The 20258-nt window shown below is 45.8% G+C and overlaps 1 protein-coding gene across 1 annotated transcript in view; it reads left to right on the top strand.

The window, feature by feature from the left end:
* The window catches only part of Scrn1 (secernin 1), a 62813-nt gene that overhangs the window by 20243 nt on the left and 22312 nt on the right, over positions 1 to 20258 (top strand). Inside the window, exons 2-3 of the mRNA XM_006992176.4 lie at positions 1013 to 1172; positions 17252 to 17433. Coding sequence (XP_006992238.1) covers positions 1014 to 1172; positions 17252 to 17433 — 341 coding nt within the window. The 5' untranslated portion in view covers position 1013. The remainder of the gene's footprint in view (positions 1 to 1012; positions 1173 to 17251; positions 17434 to 20258) is intronic.

The raw sequence follows: 20258 nt of genomic DNA, 5'->3' as shown, positions 1-20258 counted from the left end.
AGTTATTGGTGTAAGGAATCTCTGGGCATGTTTGCATCCTACCCCCACCAGGGGAAGTGAGAAGAAGCCAGCTCAGGAGCCAACATAGAGGTGGAGGAAAACCCAGAGTACTTGCATATTATGCCATTGAGGCAGAGTAAACATTATTTTAAAAGAGTGGCCATACCTTTCAAATCTCCAAATCATTTTCCTCATAATGCCCAAATCTGTTAAGGGGTGGCCACCATGCATCTCTGGTCCAGGGCGTTTCTACAAGGGACAGTTGGCTCACTGTGTCATTGCTGGTTCTATGTGTGTGGGCTCAGACAACTGAGGGACAGAAATACAGCACGGGGGAATTACATCTGAACTCAACACGCACAGGCGATTTCATCTTATTACTCTCCAAACCATTTAGTATATGAATTATTTATGTAGCATTTACATTGTGTTAGACATTCTAAACAATCTAGAGATGACTTAAAGCCTGCAGGAAATGTGTATAGGTTATAAGCAAATACTGCACCCTTTTAAATGAGGGACTTGGGCATTTCTGCAGGGTCCTGGCATCAATCTCCTGAAATACCAAAAGACAACTATATATCATTTATTCATTTATTCATATGACAGATTGCAGTGTGGTGTGGTGTGGTGTGGTGTGGTGTGTGTGTGTGTGTGTGTGTGTGTGTGTGTGTGTGTGTGTGTGTGTGTGCATGCACATGTGTGATGCCAGGAATAATAACCTCTTTTCCTTTCTCTTACATCACTGCTCTTTTTCGGCTGCCACCATGGCCTGTTGCCAATTTGAGTTTACTTAGCCCCACGAAGGACTAAGCATGCGTGGTCTCTGCAACTGTGCAAATTTTGCTTCAGATTCCCCAGATGAATGCCAGCCGGGATCCTGTTCTGAGTTAGCTGCAAGCAGTTCAACCGTCAGCCTGCATCAGCTGCTGATGTGCAGGTCACGCACAGGCAGTTGGAGTGTCCCCTGCCCAGCCTGCTGCCATAGCCTTCACCGCTCTTCTCTTTGCAGGATGTCTGGCGCTCCTCCAAGTTACTGTTTCGTGGCTTTGCCACCTCGAGCTAAGGATGGTTTGGTGGTGTTTGGGAAAAATTCCGCACGGCCCAGAGACGAAGTGCAGGAGGTGGTGTACTTCCCGGCTGCTGAGCACGAAGCTGAGAGCAGAGTTGAGGTGAGTGCTAAAGTCCCGCCGCTCCTCAGAATGTCTTCTGTCCTTGCCGCTAACCACCCGACTTCGTCCCTGGAAGCCTGCTTACCTTTCAGATGGCCATGCCATTTCTACCAATTCCATTTTTCATGCTGATGTGCTCGGAGCCTTAACAACAAGGGCACATGGAGAATTCTGTGATCACTATGGTCCTTGTTTTATGGTTAAGGAAAATACATAATTCCAAAGATGACTGTGTAAAATAAGACAGACACATTTTAGTCCAGCTTGCTCCCTTATGGCTTTTCTTTCTCTCCATAGGTAACCTCATTTCCGAAGTGGTTTTGTTCTTTTGTTTTGGTTGGTTTAGCCTTCTGCCACGGTTTACAGAGAAATGTCCCGCATCGGTTCATAGGTGAACAGTTGGTCCCCAGTTGGTGGTGGTGTTTTGGGAGGTGATGGAACCTTTACAATAAGCAGCCTCGCTGGCGGAAGTATGTCACTGGGGGCGGGTTTTTAGTGTTTCTGCTTCACTTCCCTTGCTTCCTGTGTGAGATTGAGGTGTGATCGCTCAGCTTCCTGCTCTAGCCATCTGCTGCCATGCATCCCCTGCCGTTATGGGCATCTATTCCTTGGGAACTGTTAGCTAAAATAAACTCTCTAAGTTATCCCGTGTGTGCATGTTCATCCTGGCTCCTTTCTTATTAGATTAACGGCTAGTAAATCACACACAGTGCGTGTTCATCCCCATTCCTTTCCTGTGAGAGTAACAGTAACTTACTGTGCATAGCCTGCCTCTCTCTCTCCTTTTTCTTTTCTTTCCTTTTCCTAAGGCAGAGCCTTGCTACATAGCTATACTGGCCTTGAACTCACAGTCTTCTTGTCGTGGCCCCTGAGTACCGGGATTACATGTGCACACCACTACAGCTGGCTTCCCCCCCCCCAACAAAATTCATATTGTGGTATATTCATTATTTCTCTGTTGCTGGGATAAAACACCGTGACCAAGCCAAGTTACAGAAAGAAGGGTTTATGATCCAGAGGGGTAAGAGTCCATCATCATTACAGTGGGAAAGCCTGGCAGCCAGGCTGCATGGCGCCCAGAGCAGCAAAATGTGTACTTACGTCTTGAACTGAAAGCCGGGAGCGAAGAGCACGCTGGGAATTGCACGTGGCTTTTAAAACCCCAAGTGACAAAAAACCCACCCTCAGTAACATATTTCCTCTAGTAAGGCCATGCCTTCTAAACCTACCCAAACAGTGCCACTGACTAGGTGCCTAGTATTCAAACATCTGAGTGTGTGGAGACATTCTCATCAAACCCATCACATTTGGAGATCAGAAAATACAGTAGACGCGGCATACACTTCAGTATTCTTCATTGTGTAGTGTTGCATCCAATGGCTGTGCCAGTTGACTAGGTTAACCACCTCCACATTGCCGCTGGATTATTAGTTCTGGGTTGCTACCAGCAGTGCCAGAGGAGTGGTAGTCATTTTTATCTACCACAGTGTCTTGTCTCTTGTATGTCTATTATGCCAAAGATTGCTCATCACTTTCTGTTTCAAATGCTTTAAAATTTCATTTTTATTAGCATTTATTTGGGATACTTGACTAGAAATAAGATTCTGGTTCACAAGCTAAGTAAACCTGTAACTTTGATAAATATAATCACACCTCTTCTCATAGGTGGTTTACTACTTTGCATGCCCACCGGCAATGCATGACATCATATGTCTCTCTCTATGCCTAGAGTGTGTTATTGGTATTTCATGATGGTTATCTTATGTTAATTTTAAATTCTGCTATTTTACCTAATTCTTTTTCAGCTGTGCCAGCTTTTGCCATGGATTCTTTTGGAGTTTCCAGGTGTCCTATTATGGCCCCAAAGTGGGGGTACTTTGATTCTTCTCATATCTCTGATTATTTTCTTGTCTAATTGTGTTGGCTTCTATCTTGAATACGAGGGAGATAGTGATGTTTTTGCAACTGGGCCTGATTAAGTGGAGATGCCTGTAGACATCCACATCAGGATGCTGGTGTCAAGATTGAGACTTGTATAGCTTTATTATAATAAAATCTCTGCATGAGTTCCTATTTAAATGTTAAAAAATAGCTCCGAGGCATTGGTAGATTCTGTTGACAATCACTTTTTCTTTTTTTCTTTCTCTCTTCCTTCCTTCCTTCCTTTCTTCCTTCCTTCCTTTCTTTCTTTCTTTCTCTCTCTCTCTCTCTCTCCCTTCCTTCTTTCTTTCCTTCCTTTCTTCCTTCCTTCTTTCCTTCCTTCCTTTCATTCACCAGTTATGGGGAGGATTGCCTAACGCCTTCCTTCCTTCCTTTCTTTTTTTTTTTTTTTTTTTTTTTTTTGGTTTTTTGAGACAGGGTTTCTCTGTGTAGCTTTGCGCCTTTTCCTGGAACTCACTTGGTAGTCCAGGCTGGCCTCGAACTCACAGAGATCCACCTGGCTCTGCCTCCCCAGTGCTGGGATTAAAGGCGTGCGCCACCACCGCCTGGCTCATTCCTTTCTATTTCTTTGGCAATTGAGTCATGTTTGCAGTCATGGGTCCTGCTTCTTAGTTACAGTGTATTCATTTGTGTCTTTAAATTGTAGTCGTTAAATGATTAAGAATTTGTAGAGAAAAACTAGGCTAGTAGAGAACAAGCTCCTTCTGTATCTATACTCCTTAGTGTTTGATGGTGAAAAAAAAATACAAGATTTTTCTCCTGTCCTGCTTGGTTTAAAGGCACCGTTACCAGTATATCTAGTGTTTTCTTTTCTGAACACTGTTTCTGCTTCACTCTTCTCATGTGGACATTAGCACCAAAGGCTACAGACCCCAGTGAAGAGTTGCCTGTTTTGAGGAGGGCAGAGTTGAGTGTACCCTGGTGTAGCTGTCTGTGTACAAGATGGTGGGAGACTGTGTCCCATGGAGCTTTCAACAGGACCGCTTGCTTCTTGAGTTGAGCCCCTAGCTAGTCCACATCTCTTCAGTGGGACGCTTATGGAGGTGAAGAGAAATGTGAGTTTCTCCGGCGAGTCAGAGTTCAGCGTCTATTCCTCAGTGAGTGAATATCAGTGTCATTTGGGTGTGAGTGTCTCTTCAAGGAACAGGGCAGACTGCATGGATGAAGTTTGCTGGCTCGAGTTGGTGTTGCCTTCCCTCTCCTGTCTGCTTTTATGAAGAGTTAACTCTCCAACCTGACGTCAGAGATGTGGGAACTGAAACGGTCCTGTGGTTTTTTACAGGATGGATTCAAACCCCAAAGCCAGTGGTGCCCATTTCCATCCCTCATGCACTTCTTATTCCTCCCAGACAGAGGGATGGCTGGGGTCTGCATCATTCACTCTGACCATTGGCATGAATGAATCTCGCTAAAGGCTGGTGATTCCTCTGACTGGTGGTTCATGCAGAAGTGATACAGAGTGGTTCCCAGGACTAGATAATAAGATGTAGTTTTTTCTGTCTGTTTATCCTTGTCTTTCTGGACTCTACCCTAAGAACTCAGCCATCTGTCATGCTGGGATGTATTAAAGTAGTCCACATACATAGGGCAGGTCCCACATGGACAAAACCCAAGGACCAATAGTCAACTACTAGCATGAACTACTGTCAGCACATGGATGAAAGACCTCTTGGTGATCCAGCCTCAGACAGTCGTGTGGAGACACAGTGTCTAGCTGTTTTCTATTCACATGTCTGAGCCAATGAATCTGTGAGCACAGTAAATGACTATTAATACCACTTAGTTTTGGGGTAATTTGTTAAGTAGCCAGAGTGCCTATAATATTATACACAAGCCTGGTGTAAACATGTCTGAAATAAGAATTTTATGGGGCTGGAGAGATGGCTCAGCTGTTAAGAGCATTGGCTGCTCTTTCAGAGAACCTTGGTTCAAGTCCCAGCACACACATGCCAGCTCACAACTGTCTGTGACTCCAATTCCAGGGGACCTGATGCCCCCTCCTTGCCTCTTCAGGCACCAGAGAAGTTTGTGGCGCACAGCCATACACACAGACAAAACATACACACCATTTTAAAAATAGTTAGAGAATTTCAGAAGGTTTTTCTTTCTTGATGGACAAGCTAAGCAGCTCTGGGCACTGTGCTCTCATATCCAGAATGTCAGGAAGCAGACGTGATTCTGTTCACTGGCTTAACCCACAATATGTTACTACTCAAGTATGCCATGGGTTGACTCATGAGCTCTCGCACAGATGGATGATAATATCCAGCAGTCTCCCGGATGCCCCTGGCCTCCTCCCCGTGTCCCATACCTGTGTTGTGAGCTGCCTCTGTACACACGTGTGTTTGGCAGGTAAAGTTACACCCAGGTAAAAACCACACTCATGGTCTCCATTCCACCTGTCTCTGCTGTCTGACCACACCACTGTAGACACACAGCTTACACTGGAAGCCAAGGCAAAGGCTGCTCTTCCCTTTCCCACATCCCAGGATGCACAGGGAGAGCTGTCACTGCGTCTATTGTCCGGACACTGTCTGGTGTCCCCATCTCCTCCCCACCATTCCTGTCCCATTCATACTGACCTCATCTTCCTTCTGTTATTCTCTTCTTATTGGCACTGAGTTCTCTCGGTCTTGATGCTTCTTCTTGAAGGATTACCAGAAGTTTCTTTACAGAGCAAAGCTGTCCTACCTTGTTGGAATGTTTGGTTGGATGATGGTCAGGGCTGATACGTATGCTGTGTAGAACTCTTCTCAACTGGCACCCTGTCTACTTCTTTCCTTTATAAAAATTATTAGAATTTTTAAAAAGAGTAGTGCTGTGTTTATAAGAATATGAGTAGAAAGTAGAGTCCCCAGAGCATCCTCCCCATCACCAGCCTCTGATGGCTGGATACTGACATGGGCTACATCGTCTCCTTTGTGCTTTCCTGTCTTTATTCTTAGTTACCCATTCAGCCTGTACCCTAGGCCTCAGCTACACTGAGCTCTTGCCATTTCTTAGACAAACAACTTGTATTTTTTTTTTTTTTGATCTTCCTGTCATTGCTGAGAATGTCCTTCCTCTCTTATCTATTTGGTAGACTCCTGGTCATCCTTCAAGGTCCTGGTACCAATATGTCCTCTTCCTGTTACTCTGTGATCCTCTACGGACACGGAACCTGTTGTGCGTGATCCCCCATTGTAGTCAAGTGACACTTCACAGTAACCCGAAGCCAACACAATGAGTTCTGACCTGGTGATGGGTCCTGGGTTCTTGTTCCGCTTTCTGCTTTACTGTATCTTTTGATACTCAGTTCCCTTATTTTCTGAATGGAGATCATGACTCCTTGCAACCCAGGATGTTATTATAAGACATATGAACTGACACGAAAAAGCCCTTTGTAAGCTTAAAGCAGGATGTTTTAAGAAAGGGATGTATCTATATCTACCCTACTTCCCCTTTTCTTTATCCCTCCCACAGCTGTCTCTGACTAGCATGGAGACTTTGTGGTGCTGGGCTTATCACAGTTATATGTTTTAGAATAAAAATTTTTAATTAATTTTATTTTTGGCGGGGGTTGGACAGGAAGTGTACATGCCATGGTGTGTGTGGTGTGTGAAGAGGACAACTTGTGGGGTTCTGCCCTCTCCTTTAACCATGTGGGCCCCAGGGGATCAAACTCGGGTCTTCAGGCTTGGCTGCAAGTCCTTTTCCACATTTAGCCCTCTTGCTGGCCTACGATCTGAATCTCAAATAACCTCAACTGCTCACGTGTTAAAGGATTGTCCACAGCTGGTGGTGATGTTGAGAAGCAGTGGACACTTGGGGGGCCTGGTTGGAGGAAGTAGGTCTCGGGGTGGGGGGCCCAGTCCCCTCTTTTTCTCTGCTTCCCGGTCACCGTGAGGTGAGCATCTGTGCTCTGTCACACGCACCCTGCCGTGATGCCCTGCTACACCACTGGCTCAGAGACAAGAAGCAGAGTGACCACTCACGGAAGCCTCAGAACCAAAGCCAAAGCGCACGGCTCCTCCTCTGAGCTGATTTCCTCGGGCCTTTTGTCATGGTCACTGACACAAGGTCCTAGTGCCTGAATTGTCAGTGGTGTTTGTGTCTCAGCCTGCTCTTCAGCCTTCCTCTTACCTCTTTAACTCCTTGTAGTTATCTCAGTCTCCATTTTTTTTCAGTGTCACAAATACGGAATGACAATCTCTTTTATATATTTGCCCCTAGGAGCCACAATCACTATCATGAGACTTCCATAGAAACACTCCTGACCATACAGACTTAACAAAACAAAACAAAAAGACCTCAGAGCTTCTCATTAAAAAAAAAAAAAAATCAGGGGCTGGGGAGATGGCTCAGTGGTTAAGACACTGTTGCTCTTTGCAGAGGACCTGGGTTCAGTTCCCAGCACTCATGTGGTGGTTCACACCTATCCATAACTCCTGTTTCAGGGAGTCTGATGCCTTCTTCTGACCTCCTTGGGCACCAGGCCCACACATGGTGCAAAGTCCAGGAAGGCAAAACACTCATGCACATAACATAAAAGGGATAATTCTGAAACGACACCCATCTCATGCTCTTTCAAACACACAGACCCCGAGGTTTACTTGCAGAACTCATACAAGCATGTTAAAGTGGCCTCCTGACAGACAGCTCGTCCATCCTTCCACGTGGCTTTCCTTCCATTCTGTCCATCCAATCCACCCACCCTTCACCTTCCTACCAGTCATTCCCATCTACCTGTCACGTTGCTTGAGATGCTAAGAATAAGAAATGAGGTTCCCCAGCACAAGATTCTCAGTTCTAAAATTACACCGAATGCTTTTGTTCCAATGCACAGCTGGAGGACTGAAACATTGGAGTTGATATTTTTAATTTTTCCATGTGGGGTCTCAGTTTATGACAACTTCTCTTAGGGTTGAAGAATAGGGTGGAGAAGACTTTTTCCTTTTTTCTTTTTTTACCATGTGCAAGGACCGTGCTAATCTCCATGTGATTCTAATTTTAGTGTATGTGCCGCTGAAGCGAGCACCTGTATTTATCTTTGGAAGTTCCTCCGTGCTGTCTGGGGATGCTGTATTGCTGAGCATCCCATGATTCACCTCTGTCTTAGACATGTGTGTGCAGCTCTTCCTGGATGGGGAGAGGAAGCAGATGAACAACTATCCTGGGTAATGTGCTGTTTGTGTGTCTGTGTGTATGCATATATGTCTGTGGACACATGTTTGTTCTTATATGGCTGAATCATCTATTTAGGAGAATATTGTACCAACATTAGAATACTGTTTCAGAAAAATAATGAGTTTTTAGTAAAGTTCACATTTATACCTGTTGCCCACAAGACTAATTACTTTTTTTTTTTTGTTTGTTTGTTTTTTGTTTTGGTTTTTTGAGACAGGGTTTCTCTGTGTAGCCCTGGCTGTCCTGGGACTCACCCTGTAGACCCGGCTGGCCTTGAACTCACAGAGATATGCTTGCCTCTGCCTCCCGAGTGTTAGGATTAAAGGTGTATGCTATCATTACCCAGCGAGACTAATTATTACTAACAAAACTAGATTTGACACATAATAATAATAATAATAATAATAATAATAATAATAATAATAATAATAAATTATTGATAATAAATCTCAAACCATTATTCTGCTGTTTGTTTCTTTTGTAAAAAATGAACATCAATTAAAATGGACCTTCAAAAAAACAAAAAACAAAAACAAGGGAAACATCTTTCTGTTTTCTTCTCTGCATCTCTAAGGCCAAGGTCTGCCCTGGGAGAGAAGTCTGATGCTCACAGCTTTGGGAGTGCTTGTGGCCTAGTAGAGGGCTTCCTTCCCAAACCCCCTCCTCAAGCCAGGCCTCCACATTGTCCATCCCCAGAGATCTGGCAGTCTCAGGGAAATGCCAGGCAATTCTGAGATGTGCTCTCTGCCCTCAGCCCCTTCCCTAGAATTCACTGGTAAGTCAAATTGGAGGGGGGACCCTGGGTAAAACCAGACCCTGCCCTAAGCCCCAGCCATCAGAGTATTGCTGCTTTAATTGCTTCCAAGATGCAAGCTTCTCACACTTCTTTCCCAAAGTACCTCAGTCTCCCAGTCTTTTCTCTTCTGCCCTTGAAGCCTGGCTGACTCATCAGCTGTCCCTCCAAGGTCCTCACTGGTGGTGTCAGGGCTGTGGTTCCCATCTGAGTACAGTAGGAAAGATACAATGGCCGCATTTCACACACTGAAATGCCTATTGTGCGAGTCTGTTCGCCTTTCACTGGGCGAAGTCCAGAAAGAGTGCGCTCTGGAATGTGGGTGGCATAGGCACCCGTGAAGCTGAGCTTGCTTTTCGGTTTTGACCCAGTCCCACAAGACGTGGAAGGGCTTTGCTATGCACAGTGGTGCTGTCTGTCATTGTGTGTGTGTGTGGGGGGGGGGGGCCCTTGGAAGGCCCATCTTCTCTGCCCCTTCCTCCAGGTGTCTCCCTGAAGCCACTTGAAAGAATGAGAACTCAGGATAGGCTCGTGTTGACAATGGAAAGTGTCCCTCCTGCTCAGGCAGCCTTCTACGGTTGTGGCTTTGGCACCCAAGGTCACACACACTGACAGACTGTTTTATGGAGGGCAGGGTGGGAGGGCTGTGGAGATGTGAGACACACTATTTATCCTTTTCCTTAGCGTCCAACCACCTTTGTCAAGATCCTTTCAAGTGGTGGAGACTTTTCTTTTGTATATGCATGTGTTCATGTATGTGCACAATGTGTGTGTGTGTGTGTGTGTGTGTGTGTGTGTGTGTGTGTGTGAGAGAGAGAGAGAGAGAGAGAGAGTGAGAGTGAGAGAGAGAGAGAGAGAGAGAGAGAGAGAGAGAGAGAGAGAGAGAGAGAGAGAGAGAGAGAGAGGATATTTACATGCACATGTGAAGACCTGGGATTGGTATCAGGTGTTTTTCCCCAATTGTTTCCACTTAAGTTTTTGAGAGACTTTTTCACTGAACATGGAGTCCACCAGTTTGGCAAGACTAGCAGGCATCCCCCTGTCTCTGTCTTATGGGTGTCAATGTTACAGGTGTGCTCCGCTGCAGAGAGCTTTTCTTGGGTGCTGAAAAGGAACTCAGGGCCTCATGCTTAGGTGACAAGTACTTAGCTTTCTGAGGCATCTCCCTACTCTCCGAGGTTTTCGTTGTTGTTGTTTGTTTGACTGTAAATGTAACTGGGAATTTTGCCATGAGAGATTTCAGGTGCTCTTGGGGGAAGCCTCTATACCTCAAATCCTGCTTCTTCTTTCCCTTATTAATTATAGAACAATTGCCAAGGTCCATGGATTTTATTTATTAACATGACTTCCTTCAGAGTCCACGTTCTAGATGGTTGGCTCTGCAAAGCCTAGCTAATTACATCTGGTGTAAGCGGCACTTGTTTTGTGAGATTTACTTTTCACGCTGGCACTGTAAATAGCCAATCTGTGTGAGCCTGCTGGGCTCACTCCTCCCCAGCCCCCTCCCTCTCCCCCGCCCCAGAGGTAGTCATGATTAGCTGGGTTTAACTGACAATGGAGCAGAGAAGGCTTGAATAGCTGTCACACAAGGGCCCTTGTTAGGCCAGGGTTCCTGAGGCCTGTGACAAAGAGGCCTTTGGGGGCGCATATTACAGGCTCCCCTATGGGGTGGATTTGGAGCACAGACTCTCAGGCTCAGGAGGGGCTGACTGGGCCCATCTGGCTACTTGGGGATCCCCTTCCTTCCCCATCATCTAAATCTAGCCTGAAAAGTGTCAGGTTGGCTGCCCGGATTTTAACTCCCACAAGCACCATCTGGTCTTTCTGATTCAGTGTGGGACAGATTTATCATTCAGTCCTTACTGAGCCATTGTAGTTCTGTGCCACAGTGTGGTGCAGCAGCTCCCCTCGGTGCCACTGAGGGGACTTTCTTGAACTGTGAACACACAGTGAACATACAGTTTTCTATTCTCAGGCCCTTAGTTTTTCGTGGAATCTACTGCCTGGGCCATTTTAAGATTCTTTCAAATGTCCCCTACTTCACAGTCTCTGGCCAACCAGATGTATTCTCCCCTACACTCTCTGAGACCTTGGTAATTCATCCGTTCCTCTCTCCACCACCCACCCATCTACCCACCCACCCATCTACCCACCCACCCACCCACCCATCTACCCACCCACCCACCCACCAACCCATCTACCCACCCACCCATCTACCCACCCACCCACCCACCCATCTACCCACCCACCCATCTACCCACCCACCCATCTACCCACCCACCCACCCACCCACCAACCCATCTACCCACCCACCCACCGATCCACCCATCCATCCACCCATCTATCCATCCATCAATCCACCCACCCTTCCATCTATCCACCCACCCTTCCATCCATCTACATATCCATCCATCCATCCATCCATCCATCCATCCATCCATCCATCCATCCATCCAGTTCATTGACAGGTCTGGAGAGATGGCTCAGAGGTTAAGCACTTGCTGCTCTAGTAGAGGACCTGGGTTCAGTTCCCAGCACCCATGTGGTGGCTTACAACTATCTATAACTCCAGTTCCAGGGGATCTGAAACCTTCTGCTGACTGCAACAGGCACTGGATATGCACGATACATATACATACATATCTGCAGACAAAACAGTCATCTGCATTAAATAAAAACATTTCCTTAAAAAAGCTCATCGGTGCTTACTAAATTCAACCTTGGGATATGTTTATAACCTAAGCAACAAAAAACATTTTTATTCATGACTTGACATTCTAGCTGAAGGAGACAGCAGATATGTAAATAGCACATATAATTAAAACATCAATTATATGGAATAGAATAGGAAACATGGTTGATCAGAAGGGGGTCACAAGATACCATGTGTATGAAATAGGCAGCCCCTGTGACATGTCCTGAGGTCATCCTGATGATGGTCACCATTTGTGCTTGCTCCTTCTCCTTCCCAGACATAGAGCAGGGACTGGCCTCCATGATGTCTGCTGACAGTACACGGCATGAATTCTTTTTAGGCAGGACACATAGGAAAAACTGAGGGGACACGGGAGGGGAGTCTGATTGAAGCCTCTTGCTATCTGAAAGTCAGAAATTCCAGCATAATTAATTTACAGCATTTGCTATGAAGGTGGCCAACATGGCGACAATATTCCTTTTGTAGGTATGTTTCAAATACATATTAAAATAGCAGTGGATCACGTCTGAGGACCTGTGATAGTTAATATCAATATCAATTACCAACTTAATAGGATCTAGAGTTGCCTAGGAGATGAGCCTCTGCCCATGTCTATGTGGGATTATCTAGGTTGGGTTAGCCTCTGGCCATGCCTGTGAGGTTAGGTAAGTGAATGGCATTCTCTGGGCTCCTGTCCTGGATTGCATGAGAGGTAGAGAGGGAGCTGGCCCCAGGGTTCCTGGTTCTCTGACTTCCTACTGTGGACACAGTGTGAGCAATTGCCTCCAGCTCTGGCAATCAGAACTCTTCCTCCTGTCATGACTGTCCTGACAGACTGTACCTTGTGACTGTGCACCCCAATAAACCCATTGTCTCCAAAGTTGCTTTTTTTTGTCAGGATAATGAAAAAATAACCAAGGCAAAGTCCAGGCAGATAGGGCTTCCAGTGAAGCCTTTCTCCTGCCTCCCACCCTGATCTGCAGCTTTCAAGGAGTCTCAGTACAGATGTGTTGGACCTCCTGGAGCTGCTTTTGTGACACAGGTTTTACCTTACCAGACTGAAGTCCTATCTAAGACCCCCCGGAACCACCTTGTAATCCCATTTAAGGAAAAAGAGGAAATAGGAAGAAAAAAATGCTTCTTAGCAACCTTTTGAGATGCAACCTGACAGTAGCCAAGATGCTCTATCCGGGTACTTGTAAGACACTGAAGTGTGAGTGTCCCTTGAGAATGGAAGCCTCCCCCGTGACTCTGTCTTGTGCTCCCCTTGAGCGCCTCTCTAACTCCAGTGCTTAAGTCTCTGCTGACATCTCTTAGTAAACTCCAGTTCTGCTTTAACCTGACTTGTCCTGCAATTCTTTTCTGTGACAAATTCAAGAATCCCGTCTTTCCCTGAGTGAGTAGTGGTCACTGGAAAGAACTCCTTGGGTCTCTGGCCCTCGCCCCAGCTGCTGCTGGCTCTGTCTCTGAGTGTAGTGGGTGCTCTCTGCACAATTGGTAAAATGGAAATGAGTGAGCAGAAGTGAACTGGAGGATACATTAATAAAACCATTTCCTATTTTAACATTGTCCTGCCTCAAAAAAAAAAAAAAAAATGGAACGATGAATCTACATGCTTGAGAAGCCACAATTCCTTCCCTACTCACTCGTGTTTTTCAAGATAAAATCTGTCATTTGTGCTCCTTGGGGAAGGAGTCTTGAAAAGTCTTGGCCAATGCCTTGGGTTAGCCTTTCCTCAGCATCAGGATGCTCCCGCTAGCTAAGCTATGCAGGGAAAGGGTTTATCTGGGCTCACAGTTTGGGGCTTCCAGCTGTGACTATTTGGCCCTGTTACCTTAGGTCTGTGGGAAGGCAGGTATCAGGGCAAGAGCACATGATTGAGAACTGCTTACATCAAGACCCAAAGGATCAAGATAGAAAGAGGCCAGGGTCCTATAGTCCCATTGAGACCTCTGGGGACCCAAGGCTCTCACTTGGCTGCACCTCTGAAGGATTCCAGGACAGGCACTTTGAAGCTTCTGCCCCTCATTTGGGCCCATAGATAACTGAACCCAAGAGGAAAACCTTTACTTGTTTTTTTCTGTTTTTTTCCTATGTGTCAGCCTCCTGCTCACTGCTGCTGTGGGCATGTCAGCCACTCAAGGTGTGTCTGCTGTGTGTGTGTGGGGGGGGGGCGGGGTCGGGTCAAGAAGACCACCCTAACACAGCACCAGCAGCCAGAGGAGAAATTTCCTTCTCCTTTAGGGACTTAGGCTCAAGTGACGCTGGATCCTTGACTCTGCCACAGAAAGGAATTTGGGAATGAGCCAGAGCGAAGCAGAGTTAGTGAGGTTAATAGGCGTTGAGGCAGGGATTCTTACAGGAAACAGGCAGTGCATAATCTCAGAATACAGATGTTGGCTTCTCTAAGGAGTAGGGATTTATGTGGTTGTACATTTAATCCTGGGGTTTCCAAAGTTGAAGTCCTCAAAGGATGTAATTTACAAGATTTAATGATTACGAACTGGTTAAAATGAAAGATTTTAAATTAGGGGAAAATGTGAGATGGTGTAGTTATTTTTTGTATCAATGATTTCTCTTTGTAAATGTAATTGTGTGGTATTTTTAAAGGTGGAACTCAAGGGCACACACATTCTGGGCTTCAGTGAGCAACATTCATTGGTTTTTTAATTATTTGATTTTTATCTTATGTGTATAGGAGTTTTGCCTGCGTATGTGTTTTGTACGGTATGTGTGCCTGGTGGCCATGGAGAGCAGAAGGAGGCACCAGATCCTCTAGAACAGGAGTTACAGACAGTTGTGGGCTGCTTGTGAACTGCCGTGTGGAGGCTGGGAATTGAACCCAGGTCCTCTGAAAGAGCAGCCAATTCTTAACCCCTGAGCCATCTCTCCAGCCGCCTCATTTGTTGTTTTGAACACTCTTGTTTGAGATGCCTTTTGGTAAGCACATAGTCTCACTGTAGGTAATTTTGGTTTCATCAGTTGTGTTGAAATTTGTGGGCTCTCAAAGGCAAACCAGATCTCAGAGTGGGGCCTTTATTCCTTTCTCATGTTGTTTAATTTCTGTTTTTCTATTTTGCCTTGTGTCACTTAGCCTATCATATTCCCCTTCAAGGATGAAGGCACAGAGACCATTTATTGTCTTAAACCTGAAGTCTCTTTGAATTCCAGGAACAGCAACGCCTCACAGGACAGACCACCTTCCCGATGGAAGCCAGGCTGAAGCCTTGAACAAAAGCGATCATTTCCTGAGAACCAGCTTGTCCTCATAAGCAATACATCTTTCTTAGACCACCTTGCAGAATCAGATGAGACAGTGATTAACAGACTGTACCTCACCCTTGCGAATGCCCTGTGCCCTTATACCCTGATTCTCTCTCTATTAAAACCTAGAGCTCATCATAAGTGCCCCAAAGATGAAGTCGAAGAGTCCCTGGACACTTCCTGACATTCACTAGCTCTCCTTGCTCTGTCTTTCGTAATTTGCTGCTCTTTTTAATTGGCATATTGCTTAGGTCAGCTGAGCCTAGTCTGCTGGGGCTGATGGAGCTGGGGCAATTGCCCCTGAATGTCTGGTGACAGTACTATTGCCCTGGGGGCCAAGCCTTTAACACATGGGTGTCAGGGGACATTCCGCATGAAGCCATGGCGATACGGAATTGCTTGCTTTGTACAAGGGAGGGAATACGTTTTGAAGATGGAAACTTCACTTCCATTTAGAAAAGCATGGAGGAGTATAGTTGTGAGCATCGCTGGGCCAGCTTTTTGTTCTGCAAGGGCCATTTTTAAAACTAAATTATTTTCAACAAGTAAATCAGGGAAAACATTTCAAGAGTGTGTTTTATTGTCCATTTGCCACACACACACACACACACACACACACACACACACACACACACACACCCCTACCTCAAGGATTTCTTGGAAACCTCTGGGATTAATTACCTTTCAGTTTCTAAAAATGTATTGGGCGAAATAATCTTAGTCCCTTGCTGAGGAACACCTGACGTGAGTTGTGCAGGGGCCGAAGTGGCCGCTGAAGCCGAGAAGTCTGGACAGAGCTAGTGGTTACAGGGAGCCAATGCAGAGTGCCTGTCGGGGCTGCACTCGGTTCACGAACAGCTGACTTGAACTGAAAAAAGAAAGCTATCTCAGGCTGCCTTGGACCCAGTGCTTTCAGCCTCCCAATCTAAAACGTAGAGGGAGCTCGAGGCTAGCTCAGTGCTTCCACACCACAGACACCATACAAAGAGCACGTTACAGGCTTACAGAAGGCAATCGTGAGGCCCCACGGATAACTGAGTGCCCCAGTCCAGTCCCCTGGAGGTGGGGAGTGGAGTGAGGCCTGACGTGGGAAGGGGGAAGGAAGCAGAGCAGGCAATGATCTGAGTGCCTTTCCCACCATGCCCCTGACCACTTTTGGTGGGCCAGCTTTTTTTTATATATATATATAATTTTCCTTCTGTGCATCAGTTTGTGTAAAAGGAAGGCACTTGGTTTTTGTGGTTGATTTGCTTATTAATTTACTTATTGAAACAGGATCTCAAATAGCCCAAGCTGGCTTTGAACTTACTATGTAGCCAAGGCTGGCTTTGAATTTCTGATCCTTGAGCCTCTACCTCCCAAGTGTATGCCACCATGCCTGATTTATGGGATCAAACTCAGGACTTCCTGGATGATAGGAAAACACTCTACCAACTGAGCCTCATCCTCAGCCCCTGGCAGAAGGATCCGAGGTTAAAAATACCTTAGTAGTCATTTGATCTAAACAAGCATCCTCATTCTTCCAGGTTAGGCCCAGGTTCTCGGAGTAGTGTGTACTGTTAGTGTAGAGAATTTTGCCCCTCTGCAAAGTTTTCCTGTTGGTGGCTTTACTACCTTAGCATGAGAATCCAGTGGTTAGGAGGGGAAGTGGGGGGTGTGAGGATTCCTTGTCATGTCAAAGTGCAATGGTAGCCTTGTTTTGGGTCCCCCTATTCTACCCTGCTGAGATCACAGGTTGTCAAATGTTCCACAGACCCTAGGGCCTCAGAAGCCCTGTTTTTGTTTGCTTTAGACAACACATCTTCTTACCTGCTTTCTGGGTAAAGTTCCTTTTGAAGCTAGAGAGCCATGACTTCTAGGGGGTTTGGGAACCACTGATAGAGCTGGAGTTTTGCCTATAAGGATGAAGAACTGTAAGCGGGCAGAGAATGGCAGTGCAGTGGTCAGCTCCACACCTGCTGAGGGTGATAGTGTGAGAGGAAACACTGTGAGCAGACTGGCTTGATCAAAGCCGAAGGGCAAACCACAGGGACCCTGCCAGACCAGACCAGGGACCCTGCCAGACCAGACGGTGGACCCTGCAGCTGCCCCAGGTGTCTGTATGGAGACTGGACATTTCGGGTCTTTTACTTCGCAGCTCTGTAACTAATGTGATGTTCCAGCGTAGGTACCAAGGTTTCTCACGGGTGATGGCACCTTCTTGCTTGTCTTCCTTTTCAGTGCACTTACATCTCAATCGACCAAGTTCCCAGGACCCACGCCATAGTGATAAGCAGACCTGCCTGGCTCTGGGGGGCAGAAATGGGAGCCAATGAACACGGGGTATGCATAGCCAATGAAGCCATCACTGCCAGAGAGCCGGCTGCTGAGACGGAAGCCTTACTGGGCATGGATCTGGTCAGGTACAGAATGGTGATTCCCTGAAACCACTGCCAATGGGAGTGGGAATTCTTTTCTCCTGTACTTACTGTATTGTAAGACGTTCCATTTGATAGAAATTCTAAGATGATGGGGAAAATAGAATAGATGGTAATGGAATATTATCAACAAAATAATTAAGTACTGCTATGTGTTACAAATAGGGTCTTGAGAACATGATATACACTAAGTCAAAGACATCAGATACAAATGTCACATGTGTGAATCACAGAAGAGGTGGAGTCACAGAGGTAGAAAGTGGATGAATGCTTCTCTGGGGTTGGGATGGGGTACAGGAGTGGGTTAGGGCAGTGTCCTTGGGATAACGAAGATGTTTTAAATGTAGGTTGTGGTATTGCTTATACAACTTTCTGTATAAACTGTTCTAATAGAAACTCTGAAAACGAAGAACTGTTAATGAAAAACATGTCTTTAAAATCCCTCATTCACAAGCAAGAGTTTTGAACCTTTATAAACAGTATTTTAAATAGGAGAATATTATGGAATTAGAAATTATAATAGCATACAAGAGAAACGGATAATACAATGTATAAAATATAACAAGACCACAGATGGCACAACCCCTCTCCTGTCAGCCCCCTGGTGGTCTTTCCTGCTTTCTCCCTTCTCCTAGACACCATGGACCAGAAAGAGCTAGATGTGGAAGCTGGATGGGCTGAGATCTTGATATCTCTTCACCCCTGTGGCACAAGTATGGGGCCTGGGCCTGGCATGTGAGGGTGATGGGTAGCTGAGTGGTGCATGAATAAGGAGACTAGAGTGTGGGAGAGAGCACTACTCCTCTGACGCGGAATCAGGATGTAGCTGAGTGAAGATGGAGCTGAGGGATGGAGGGCTTGGCCTTCAGAGTGGAGTGGACACACCAAGTGATGGTTCTTCTCTATGCCAAGTCCCCTCCGGTTTCAATACAAGGCCTATTGGATGGCACTAGAACGTCCCAAAGCTAACTTCCTAGGAAGAAGAACCGAGGTTTGGACAGTTTTTTCCCCCCTTGGGGGAAACTGAACATTTTCCTAGAAGTGCCTATGACCCCATGACTTCTGCCAACCCCATGCAGATCTGCTAGGGATGGCCTTTGGGTAGCATTTCTGTGCCATTTTCTTTTCTTTTTATCATTTTCTCTCCCTCACTCCTTCCCTTCGGAGACAGTGTTTTACTTTGTAATCCAGGCTGGCCCAGTACTGACGATCCTCCTTTCTCAGCCTCCTGAGTTCTGGGATATTAGTCTGGGTAAAATCAGAACTGGAAAAGAGGCAGACAAACTTCTATGTTTAACCAGTTTCATTTTTCCCAACAAAACATGTAGACCAACAACTTTTGAATTGGTTTTGGCATCTCCCTTACTTAGTATTTTTTCTTTCTTTTTAAAAATGAACCTCTACATTTAGTAGAAACCCTGAAAATGAAGAATCAGCAATGGAAAACACCCCTATGAAGTCCCTCATTTGTGACTCTGTGCTAGTTCTGCGGTATGGGACCTGGGGAGATGGCGACATCTAATCCAGGAAGTTAACTTCTGAGTGTTGATGGAGAACACCGTTCCTTTCATGCTTTGCATTTTGTCTTCCTGAGATTCTCAAGCCCGGGAGCAGCCCGCTCAGTATCTATGTGCTCTTTACCCTGCTGTGCATGAGAATGCTCAAGGCTGCAGAGAGATTGCAGCCTGCCTGCAGGGAGAAGAGAGAAAACCGAACAACACATAGTCTTTTTAAAAACTGAGTCCAGAGAAACGAAATTATTTTATAAACTTTATTATAAAAGCCTTGCAAGTAAATAAATAATATCCCATACCCATTTAACCATACCAAAAGTCTGTGCAATGTAATGAACTCCGATACAGTTAGGATTGAGTGATGAATGAGGATATAAAGCTAATTGGTTTTGTGTTAGTCCTAACTCTACCATGGATCTTCCCCCCCCCCCCCCCAGTGGTGGATGAGTATGTAAAATATAAACAGTACTGAAAGTATAAAACGTGAAGCTTCACAGCTTACATTTCCAATGTCAAGTTTGAATGAACAGCACAAATCTAAGGGTGACTAAAGGCAACAGAGAGGGGAAGCAGAGGATTCTGGGATCTAACGACACCCAAGTGGCACAAAATTCCAGGGCTGTGCCTTCACAGACACTTCTGGGTGTGAATTCCAGGGCTAGCCCACCATAGACCCTGGGTGCTTGAAGGCTCCCTGCCTGGTGCATTTGGGTTGTTCAGGGAAGACACACTCCATGGGGATCTCCAGGACTGAAGGACAGAGACAGAGAAGCTGTAATTGGTGGATAATTGGTGCTGTGAGAGTTATCAAAGTCTGGGGTAATGATACATGCAGAAGTTGATGATGGCTGACCCGTAGCCATTTAAATTGACATCTCCCCTGGGCCCACACATAGCTGTTGCAATAAGAACAGTGTGACAAATACCCTGAGCATGGCAGTTTCTTGGAGGACATGCACAGTCTGTACCTAGAGTAGATGTCTAAGTTCAGGGTCTAGTTCAGAGTCTGGGCCCAGCTTTAAACTGGCTAAGCCTAGTCTTTCATACCAAGCAAGTTCTGTGAATGACTCCTGAGCCCAGAGTCCTCCAATGTTAACTGGGGAGCTGTAGAAATATGAATACTGTAGATCAGTGGTTCTCAACCTTCCTAATGTTGCAACCCTTTAATACAGTTCCTCATGTTGTAGTGACCCCCCAGCCATAAAATTATTTTCGTTGCTCCTTCATAACTGTATTTGCTACTGTTAATGAATCGTAATGTAAATATCTGTGTTTTCTGATGGTCTTAGACAACCT

Source organism: Peromyscus maniculatus, chromosome 3 (genome assembly GCF_049852395.1).
Source record: "Peromyscus maniculatus bairdii isolate BWxNUB_F1_BW_parent chromosome 3, HU_Pman_BW_mat_3.1, whole genome shotgun sequence".
NCBI lineage: Eukaryota > Metazoa > Chordata > Mammalia > Rodentia > Cricetidae > Peromyscus > Peromyscus maniculatus.
Note: the sequence above shows the minus strand (reverse complement) of the source record. Positions and strands in the feature narration are given on the sequence as shown.